The 11,828-nt window shown below is 34.7% G+C and overlaps 1 protein-coding gene across 1 annotated transcript; it reads right to left on the bottom strand.

The window, feature by feature from the left end:
- Positions 1-531: 531 nt before the first annotated feature.
- LOC142608441 (LEAF RUST 10 DISEASE-RESISTANCE LOCUS RECEPTOR-LIKE PROTEIN KINASE-like 2.3) lies at positions 532-8,112 on the bottom strand. Its single transcript, XM_075780221.1, has 4 exons — positions 7,633-8,112; positions 3,739-3,993; positions 2,814-2,823; positions 532-1,704 (listed from the first exon to the last, which is right to left on the bottom strand). The coding sequence occupies exons 1-4, from the start codon at positions 8,110-8,112 to the stop codon at positions 605-607; spliced, it is 1,845 nt and encodes a 614-aa protein (XP_075636336.1). The 3' UTR covers positions 532-604.
- Positions 8,113-11,828: the final 3,716 nt, after the last annotated feature.

Genomic DNA, 11,828 nt, shown 5'->3' on the forward strand with positions numbered 1-11,828 from the left:
TTTTGCGTTCTAACTAATAAAGTTGGATATTTGTTAAAAATTTTAGTTTTAATGATATACCTGATGCATTCTATTGAGGATTTTTTTTGACAGAATTCTATTGAGGAATTTAAACTATGTACATTCTTGATAAAATATTTTATGATAAGGTCCACAATTGTCCACATTTTATGCAGTTTGAGGAATAAAAATTTGAAATAGCTAACGCCCAAGAGAAATAAGGTCCACAACTTTCCACGATGAAAAGGGAAAAAAAAGATATAAAATGTATCCTCCAATCTAAAACTTAATAGTTTGCCTAAGATACTATTTGCGTTCATTGTATTGTCAAGTATACCGTAGTTCTTTCTCAAAAAAAAAAAAAAAAAAAAAAAAAAAAAAGTATACCGTAGTTCTCAATTAGTACTGGACTGTCAACATTATTGATTTCATTGCGAATACCATAAAGGTTTCATCAAATATTTTAGACAATAATGAAAAGATGTTCATTGACAAGCTAAAACTAAATACACTTCACAAAGTTCAATACCTCCTAGATTGAATGTTTCCCTTAAAGAAGAGATGTATTCTATCTAGGACAAAGAGTCCTATTGTATTGACACCATTATAGTTGAAGACTCGTCGGTGATCTTGGTGGAGAAAACAAGAAAGGTTTGGGGGGGATTTGTAAGGAGTTGAGACTCCCTTCCAACATTTCCACCACTCTACTCATTGATGGTCGGTTTGAGGGATCAATTTGTATGCACCACAAACTCACTATTATCATCTTCCTTGCATTGTCTTCATCTCCTTCATTTAAAAGGCCTAGTAGGCCTAATTCTTCATTTAGTTCAAGATGCTTGTAAATCCAATGTGGAAAATATATCTCACTAGTAAAATCAACACTAGCATCAATATTATTTCGGCCTCCTACCATTTTTAAAACCATCATTCCATAACTATAGACATCTGACTTGTGAGAGATCCTTTTAAAATTTCTACAAAATACTTCAGGAGCAATATATCCAGTAGTCCCTCTTGTACCAACCATTGATATAATACTATTTTCTCTAGGGCATATCTTTGCAAGGCCAAAATCAGAAATTTTTGGGCAAAAGTCCTCATCCAAAAGAATGTTGTGAGGCTTTATGTCAAAATGAAAAATTCGTGTGTTGCAACCTCTATGCAAGTACTCTAAGCCTCGTGCAATGCCAATAGCAATCTTGTATAATGTTTCCCACCCCAATTGATGATTAGAACTTGAAGGATTTCCTTTATATATGAACTTCTCAAGAGATCCATTAGGCATAAGCTCATAGATAAGAGCTCTTTTAGATCCCTCAAAGCAAAAGCCCTTGAGAGTGAAAATGTTAACATGGAAGGTCCTACTAATGCTTGCAACCTCGTTAATGAATTCCTCTCCATTACCTTTCGAATTATTCAAAACCTTCACAGCCACAAAACCCCCGTCTTGTAACTTCCCCTTATAAACACTACCATAGCCCCCTTGGCCTAATTTATCATTAAAGGACTTGGTCATTGTCTTTATATCTGAATAATTGTATCTTCTAATAGCAAGAGGTCCATGATTCCTTAGAAATGCCTTGACTCTCTCATGAGTTACATTTTCCTTCTTCCAAAAGTTAATACTTTTAATTGATGAGAGCTTTCTCCAGGAGCAGTAGATTATAACCATCAAAACTCCAGTTCCAGCGAAAGAAGTGGCTGTAATAAAAGAATAGAGGTTATGAAGTAATATGGTGACACGACAATAACTCAAACTACATGTCGATAATGTCTTGAAGCTCAATTGCATTTTCTTGTGGTGACGCAAGAATAACAATGAAGGACATGCTAAGGATGACTTGGCATCCAGTACTATAAGCAGATTAAAGGATATATGTTTTGATGGACGGGAGATAGGGAGCCTTGGAGGAAAATCATGAACTATGAAAAATTAGCTATTGTACCGATGGAATTCATACTCAAAAGTACATGGTATTGAATTATAAAAAATGGGGAAAATGGAGCCATTACCAAAACTGACAACAAAACCTTATATCATTGCATGAATAATACTCTAAAAGATTTGATAATTAGACACACCGTGAGAAGGGGTTAAAATAATAATAATTAATGCAACATATTTGACAGAGCAAAATTGGTAATCTTTGAAATATCAACAGTATTTAACAAAGAGCAATGAACTTTGGTGTACATTTATCTGATACAGATTTTATAACAAGAAAGTTCAATCTATTTCTATTTTCCTAAAAGAAGGGGCAAATCTGAATCTACTAAATCTAGTGCTGCAGAAGAGTGGTATGTGGATTATGGCATAGAATAGAATAGCAGCAAGCCATATACATATATTAAGAATAACTAATACATAGAAACAAACGAAATTTATAAGAATTTTTGCTAATTTGAAAATTCCCATGTTAATACCTCGTTCCAAATTGGCACAATGAAAAATTTCCTACTATAGCAATTGGAACATTCATCAATCACATAAACTTTGTAAAGTTTTTTAGACCCCTTAAAAGCACAAATGGATTAACCTAGTTAATCAGCCAAGTTATTACTTAGTTTAAATTCCAGATCTAGGTTAACACAATCATATAATCATATCATGCAAAGCAGCGGAAATATAAAGAAAACAATGATATGATGATTCAGGAAAACCAAACCGGTAAAAAACCTGGGGAGGATTTAACCTAACTATCCTCAAGGTAAAACTGAATCCACTATGAAAGAATTGAAGTTTGTACAATAGCGACTTAGACCACTAACATCCTATTGCTACCCACCAGTAGAAAACTTATTGACATGACCATATGCAAGCTCCGAGACTACGAACTCTTTCTTTCTTGGATTCTCCAGCAAGTACAAGCACTTCCGCTTGTGTATCTTTAAGCTCTTATGGCAGCAACTGAATAATCATCAAGCTCTTCAATAAATCTCATTTTTGATAATCCTAAGCTTGTGTGAAGGTAAGCACCTCTTAGATCTCACAAGAGATTCACACAAACAGCAATATGAGTAACTTAAAAAACGTGGCTAAGGTTTACCTTTTATACCTAGGGCAAAACATAAAACCCTGCACGTCATATGGACTTAGGGCTGAGTTGGAAATTCTGCAGAAAAAACAATCAGCATGACTTTCGATTGGTCGAGTCTAATTCTCAATTGATTGAGCTAGGCAGATTTACACAGTAACTTCTGCAGTTAACTCGATTCCAACTTTACATGAATGACATACTTTGAGCAAGTCTAAAACAAGACTAAACACCTGTTTTGATCATGGTTTGCCAATAATACATATTAGAGTTCTAATACATTAGTTCCTAAGTACTTAGAACCTAACAAACTTCAGTATAAAACTCTCTGGTTTATTGCTTCATGGTAACATGATATCAAGGTGAGAGATGATTTCAAAATTGTACTGTCTTCCATTGCTCTGTAGTTGGATCTTTGGAGGTATTTTAAAAGTTCTCTTTTTATAACTATGCAAGATGCACAAACTACTTTCTGGGTGTGAGCTTTCAGAATAGGAAGCCTACCAGTAACAAAGTTATTTGTATTTCTCATAAACTAATTCTGAAACAAATATGAATTGGCTAAAACTATTGCTGTAGAGGAGTGGATCATAGCATGGAATAGAAATAGCTGCACTTGTAATAGGATTTACTATAACATAAGAATGTAAAGAAACTTATATGCAAAGAAATCTATAAGCATTTTCAATGTGTGTAGGACCAAATTTTTTTGTGTTATTCCTATATCTATACCTTTCTCTGTAATGGTACAATGAAATTTTCCCTTGTTGTCAAGCTCACATAGACCTCCTCTACTATAACAACTGCTACAAACATCAGATACATGGAGTTCAAGGTCGAACTCAGCAGTTATATTCAGCCCTTGTAATGGGAGCTGAATAGTTGAACATTCAGAAGGAATACTCTCATAAGTCTCATTTATATGACTGTAGTAGATATTATAGTCTCCGCAGTTTTTTCTAAAAATTAGGACGCCACTATCAAGATTGCGATTACATTGAAATAGGGTCAGATTGGGTATGATGAGGTTAAAAGAGATTAATGGAGAATTGGGAAGAGCAGAATTGAGAAAGTATTTTCAATTACCGGTATTCAAGTAATCCCAAAGCTAAGGGTCCCTGATAAGTGTGTTTGTTGTGGTGTAATCGTAATAGATGTATGTAACTTTATATGGTATTTCACTCCCCTGCCCCACTGGCAGTAGGATCTACGGAGATGTTCCATCACAATTTACTGGCAGTAAACCTCACAATGGCGGTGAGTTATTGGTGAATGGAAAGCTGATGGGACCGGATTTTCCACACCGAAAGAGAGAACAATAATTAGGGTATGCACTCTCTTCTTATTCAGATGAGTGAAGCAGTAAGAGGTGTGAGAGAAGAAAGAAAACAAACAGAGAGACAGAAGCCATCCCAAAATTCCAGATTCACTAGCAAAAAAACAAATATCACAATTCACAGACAAGAGTGTATAGTACTCTAAACTTCTTTCTGTTTCTATTCCATGCTATAGAGTAATATAGTACAAAACTTATAGCACTAATAGGAGAAATTGTTTTTGCATGAAATGATACAATTAGAGCTTTAAAGCTTTGATAATTTTCCATGCCAAGTGAGGGAAAAAGAATAGACTTGCAACTGGCAACTTTTTTTTTTTTTTGTTGAGAAAGTGCAATTGGCAACTTGGAGCAACTACATCAGTTTGACCAAATTTTTCCGTCTATTTTACACTAACAACCTACTTTTTCTATTTTACAAGACTACTTTTACAAAATACCCACATCAGAATATCTAGTATACACTTTTATCTTATTTAAATAATATTTTTTATTAATAAATATCTCTTCATTAATATTTTTTTTCCACCCCACAAGTCCCAACCGTGGCTCTCTCCCCCAATTGTCCTCTGGCTCTACTTCTCTAGTTCTCCCTAAACTCTCTTCCTCACTCAAATCTCAAACCTAGATCAGCAGCAGTTGGCAGCAACCTCATGGTAGTAGAACGTCAGCAACTTGACGGTTGCAGATTTAGCAACCTGGAGGGGCAGATTTAGCAGATTGGCGGCAGACCAGTGGCAGATTGGGACAGATCCAACGGGTTTTCTGGTGGGTTTTTCATGTGGGTTTCTGTTGGATTTTTCATATGGGTTTTTTGTTGGGTTGAATTTAGTTTTAATTGATTTTGGTTTAGGTTTGGGATGAGTTTTTCTTTAGGTTTGGGTTGATTATGGTTGTCGGTGCTGGGTTGCGGTGGTGGTGTTTGGCAATGTTGAGTTTTGGTGACGTGGGTGGTGGGTCTGTGTGGTTGGCGCTGTGTGGCTGGCGCTGGTGCTGAGTTGTGGTGATTGAGTTGAAGAGAGAGAGAGAGAGAGTCAGGGGAAGAGAGAAATAGTATTAAAATAATATATAGAAGATCTACAGTAACCGTGTATATATGCAGGGTTAGAGCAACTACATCAGTCCCTCTAAAATCTTTTAAAATAGAAAAAACTACAAATTTTCACATTTTGAGCAAAAAAAACCCATATCAATGAGTGTAAAAATGTGCAAAATTGTGCAAATCCATCCACGAGCTACAGTAATCATGTATATTTACATGGTTACTGTAACTCGTTTATCCATTATTTTATTAATTTCCGTTTGCTCCTTTTTTTCTCTTTCTTCCCCGTTTGTGTTCTTCTTTTTCCTCAGATGCACACAAACACAAACACACCCACACACAAATACATCCACACAGAAAAATCAACACAGAGATACACTTGCTCAAAAAAAAAACAGAGATACACAAACACAAATCGGTGCTTGATCGGAACGATCGATGCTTGACTGGATCGGAGCTTGTGAATCGTGGATCGTGGATCGGAGCTTGGAACTCGTGGATTGGAGCTTGGATTGGAGCTCGTGGCTTGGGGATCGTGGATCGGAGCTCGTGGCTTGTGGATCATGGATTGGAGCTTTGAGCTCGTGGATCGAAGTGGATCAGAGCTAGGGAGAGTTGATCGAGATGGAGAGTTGATTTGAAATGGGTAGAGAGAGAGAGAGAGAGAGAGAGAGAGAGAGAGAGCAATAGAGAAACAAATCAGAAATGGGTAGAGAGAGAAATCGCACGTATATATCTCGGGTAGTTGAGAGAAATAATAAAAAATGTGAGGAAATTGATTATTTAATTAAAAGAGGTGATAGAATAGATGAACTGATGTAGGTGTTTTGTAAAAGTGGACATGTAAAATATAAAAAGTAGGTTTTTAGTGTAAAAATAGATGTGTAAAATAGAGGAACTGATGTGGTTGCTCTAAAGAGCAGCCACACCAGCTCGTGGATAGTCTTCTAAAATACAAAAAGTACTCAATTTTGCACATTTTAACCCCAAAACCCCCACATCAGTCTTTGTAAAATTGTCTAAATATACACAATAGTCCTGTAAATGAACAATAACCGTGCATATATACACAGTTACTGTTCGCCGTGTAAATAAATTTTTTTTTCTCTCTCCTCACTCTCTTTTTCTTATTTCCTTTCTCACCTCACTCTCATGGTTACTGTTCACAGTGTTAAAAAAATGAATATTTTATTTGAATAAATATGTATAATAGACAAATTGATGTGAGTTTTTTGTGAAAATGGATGTGTAAAATAGAAAAAGTAAGTTTTAGATGTGCAAAATGGAAAATTTTTTGCACATACTGATGTGGATGCTCTGTAGTTCTTGTAAATTTATGCACAATTTTACACCCACTGATATGAGTGTTTTTTTGTCAAAATGTGTAAAAAGAGCTACTTTTTGTATTTTGCAAGATTATCCATGAACTGATATGGTTGTTCTTAGATGTGTCAAAAAACATAACATATCACTTAAAGATGTGTCAAAAAACATAACATATCACTTAAAGATGAAATAATTTGATCCTGGTAAGCTGTCCATGCAGGCACGTGTCTATATCAATTTCAACAAGAAATATGATTGAAGATGCATCTTACCTAATGGTATCACCACTTTGTTGTTGTTTTTATTCTCTGCAACAGCAGATAAATACAAAAATGTTGTTAGTTTCAACAATGAAGAAAAAAGTGACAGCTAATTAAATTGGCATCCTTTGAGATCTTAACAGTGTTATGCAAAGCACTTTCAAAACCAGCTCAGACATAACCCAATCATAGGTTTCACTGAAACTAAGTTAATTATTTCTATCTCTATCATAACCTAAATTTGAAACTACTCCAAATCAGCTAACTAAAGCTATTGCAGCAGAGTGGATGATTATGGCATGGAACAGAAATAGTAGCAACACAGGTATTTATTAGGATCAACTTCAGCATAAAAAAAAATAAAGGAGTTTATATCCATATTCATGAATGTACATGTGTGTGTGCATCAAAACATTTTTTTGTTATTCTAATGTCTATACCTTCTTTACCATGACAACGGCTACAATCATCAGATACATGCAATTCAAGGTCGAACTCAGCAATTAAATTCAGTTCATCTTCATGTGAAGTCTCGTTTACTGGCAGCTGAATAGTTGTACATCCAGGAAGAAAGCTCCAAGAAGCCTCGTTTGAAGGACTATAGTAGATATAGTCTTCGCAGATCAAGATCATATTTTTAAAATTTCTTGGGGGAGGAATATGAGGATCGCGATTGCATTTGAATAGGGTCCGATTGGATGTGGTGAGTTTAAAAGAGATCGATAAAGAGTTGGGTAAAACAAAATTGTTTATGTAATTGCATTTATTGGATTTCAAGTCTTCCAAAGAAGGGTCCTTGACACGGATGTGTGGTGTGGTGTCAGTGTAAGAGATGTCTAAAACTTCATATTTTCTCACACTCCACGCCCACGGGAGGTCCAGTGGCAAGTGGATCATCGGAGATGTTTCGTCACACTTTTCGAGCATTAAACCGCAAAATGGGGGTGGGCCCGGTGGGGGTAGGTTTTCGGTGAATGGGAAGCGAATGTTACCGAATTTTCCACATTGAAAGGGCACACAAGATGGGTGTTCTCGCTCTCCTTCTCCAGCTGTGTGAAGCAGCACGAGGTGTGAGAGAACAAAAAAAACAAACAGAGAGACAGAAGCCATTCCAAAATTATCGATTCAAAGGAAAAAAAAAAAAAAAACAAGAATCTATTATTCTAAAACTAAAACAGCGTAATTGTATGACTTATTTTCTCGTTTCTTCGATATATAACATGTAGTTTCTCTGATTAACACGCCAGTTGACTTGGAAGTTGAATACGGAAGACTTGTGAAAAACTAGACTGAATTTAGAGCAAGGTGGGGTAGCCATGCGAAGCACGGTCTGTGCCTACTGGGGAGTTTCCTACTCATCTTCCCCATTGACCCACAACATAAAGAGATTTGACTCCTTCAAAACCTCTGATAAACGCTCAAAAAATTGGTGAAGGAAATCTTTGCGGCTGGTTTGAACCGTCAACTACTCCATGAATTACGTGTCGCAGTGTTGGCTCTCTAATTCTCGTGTATAATTCTTTTTTTGTGAACAAAAAAGATTCTCAAGCGTGTGATTATTGACTTGGCTTGTTTGAACTTGCAAAACTCATGGCGTAGGGCACCCTTGAGTGTGTTAGGGCTATCCATGTCATGACACAGCATTTTTGTAAAGCACACGACTCAAACTAGGTGATTCCTAGACCTCATACATGTGATCCAGTCTGAGACTCCTACCAATGCATCACTCCCTGGGCAATTTTTGTGTATAATAAATTTCAAAGGATAAAAGTGATGTACGACACAATTTACTATTTAATTATTATAATTTATTATTTTTGGTATTTTTATGTAAAAAAACGTTAGGTTTAGGTGATTTATTTCATTATTATTAGGTGCATTTAATGCTTTATAGGTCAAATTTGATTCCAGATATGGTTAGGTATCAATTAGTAATTATTTTAGAATATATTTTCTTGTCTGTCAAGTTTTATAGAGCCCTTAAATAGGCCCTTAAGTTTGTAAAAAATTTAAAAATTAGAAAAACGTGAGGTTCTTGTTTCTTCTTTTGGTTCTTCAAGAACTGTGAACTTATAAGAATTCTTCCTTGTGGCGTTCAAACTTTATACCTTCGGTTCGTGATTCAATTATAATCATTGGGTCGAGGTTTGTTACTTATACCTCTGGTTTGCATTTCAATTATAAACGTTGGGTTGGAGTTTCTATCAAAATATGAATTTTAGCTTTCTTGGGCAAATATTCCAATATTATTTGTTGGCTCTCAAAGCGTGTCGATTGAGGTTCGCATCATTTGGTATCAGAGTACAAGTTCTAAAATCAGTTTTACTATCCCTTTATCTTTTGTTTCCTGTTATCATCCTATCTTGTTCCTTTTTTGTTCTTTATTCCTTGTTCAAATATTCCAATATTATTTGTTGGCTCTCAAAGCGTGTCGATTGAGGTTCACATCATTTGGTATCAGAGTACAAGTTCTAAAATCAGTTTTACTATCCCTTTATCTTTTGTTTCTTGTTATCATCCTATCTTGTTCCTTTTTTGTTCTTTATTCCTTGTTCTTATTTTCTGGCATGCACTAGGTTAAAATTGTGTACCAAGCTCCAAAAAAAAAAAAAAAGTGAAAAAAAAGAGACGGTAATTATTGAGAACATCGTGGAAGATTCAATTGAGGTCAAATATGAGGATGAGTCCACAACTCACAATCCTCAAGTCTCAGTTGATTGTTGAAGATGACTATACAATATGTTGATTTTCTTAGAGTAGAAAATTTAAATTTTATTATCAGCTATTTGTTAATTGATGTTGCAAATAAATTGAAAGTAGAGGAGAAGAAATTTTATGCTACACTTTATGAAGGATTCAAGTTTTAGAATCGGATCAAGTTATTAAAGCATTCGAAGTATTTGTTTATTTGGAGCGGAAGATTTCAGATTTCAAAGATGAACTCGATGACGAGTTTGTTTCAAGGGGAGGAGTTTGATGTAGGACACAATTTACTATATAATTACTGTAATTTATTATTTTTGGTATTTTTATGTAAACACGTTATTTTAGGTTTATATGATTTATTTCCTTGTTTTTAGGTGCATTTAATGCTTTATAGGTCAAATTTGATTCCTGATATGGTTAGGTATTAATTAGGAGTTATTTTAGAATATTTTTCTTGCCTGTAAAGTTTTATGGAGCCCTTAAATAGGCCCCTAAGTCTGTAAATGGTTTTCATAAATTATTGAATAAAAATCAGAAAAACGTGAGGTTTTTGCTTCTTCTTTTGGTTCTTCAAGAATTATGAATTTATCAAGGATTCTTTCTTGTGGCGTTCGTAATTTAATTATAATCATTGGGTCGAAGTCTATTACTTATACCTCTGGTTTGCGTTTCAATTATAAATATTGGGTTGGGGTTTCTATCAAATCTAAATTTTAGCTTTCTTGGGCAAATATTCCAATATTATTTGTTGGGTCTCAAAGCGTGTCGATTGAGGTTCGCATCAAAAAGTGTATAATAAATTTCAATGGATAAAAAATACTAGGTTCTAAAGATTTAGATTAAATGTTTAGAATCATGGTTGTATTGTGTTGGCAATCCGAGAGCAACATGTCTAGTCTAAGCGTTTAAAGTGTGCTTAAATAAGTGTGTTTCAAGATTTCAAGTCCAGCTGATTGCGGAAAATAGAAGTCAAGTTTTTCCTTTCTCAACTAATCGAGAAATAGACCCGATCGATCGAAAATCGCAGATATGGTTTTCTGCAGAAGGTTATTTTAGTCCAATCACTATAAAAACGTTTAGGGTTTCACTTAAAATTCTCCACATATAAAAAGAAAACTCTGGATATGTTTTGAAGACTTTTAGAAGACTTGTGTGTTACTCTTTGTGAGATTTGAGAGGTTTTGTACCTTTTAACTACACAAGATTCTACCGGAGCTTAAACTACAATCAAGAATTGGCAGAACTAGTTGCTACTACAAGATCAACAAGTGAAGGTGATCTGAAACCTTTGAGTGGAATCTCAAAGTCACAAGTAAGGGTGTGCTTGTGTTGTTGTTAATCCAAGAAGAGAAGGAGTCCGTGGATTTGGAGCTTGCACGTGGTCGTGTCAGTAAGTTACTACATGAGGTAGCATTAGATTTAGGGTAAATCTTTTGTAAAAACTTCAATTCTCTTATAGTAGATTTGGTTTACCTTGAAGATAGGTAGGTTAAATCCTCCCCAGGTTTTTACCTTGAAATGGGTTAGTTTCATTGGTTTTCACAGGTAATCATATCGTGGTGTTATTTCTTTTCCGTAACTTTGCATGATATGATTATTTGTGTTTAACTTAGGTCTAAAAATTATTTTAAGTAATCACTTGGTTAATATATTAGGTTAAACAATCTGGTTTAAGGAGTTTAAATGAACTCTCAATTGGTATCAGAGCGGGTTAGCTCTTGTTTTTAGTTATCTTTACCTAGAGTTGATCCTTGTTAGGGTACATTTTTTTTTGACACCTAATTTTTTTTTAAATACTACCTATTTATTTTCAAATACCACTAATAAGTTATTGAGTTTTCCCAAATATTTTTTGTCCTATTGTTATGCTAACCACAAATATTTCATATCTCATTATCTAAATTGGGTTATGATATAAACTATCACAAAAAGCCAAAAAAACTTAAATCTTATCCAATTTTATTATCATTATTTAACTAAGCCTAATTCTCATTGGCAATATTAAAAGCCCAAGCTAGCTACTCGGCACTATGTTGTGAAAAGCTCAAAGTTATCAATACTTGGCAAAATACTATCTCATAAGTATTTCACTTAAAGTCCAATGATTAACAATGTTTTAA

The sequence above is a fragment of the Castanea sativa genome, chromosome 8 (genome assembly GCF_040712315.1).
Source record: "Castanea sativa cultivar Marrone di Chiusa Pesio chromosome 8, ASM4071231v1".
Classification (NCBI taxonomy): domain Eukaryota; kingdom Viridiplantae; phylum Streptophyta; class Magnoliopsida; order Fagales; family Fagaceae; genus Castanea; species Castanea sativa.

Excerpts from the sequence above, each read along its gene's own strand:
- LOC142608441 (XM_075780221.1), bottom strand. The coding sequence starts at position 8,112 with ATGGCTTCTGTCTCTCTGTTTGTTTTTTTTGTTCTCTCACACCTCGTG. Across the intron at positions 3,994-7,632 it reads CAAGAAATTTTAAAAATATG|AACTGCGGAGACTATAATAT; the intron begins ATCTTGATCTGC and ends ATTTTTAGAAAA.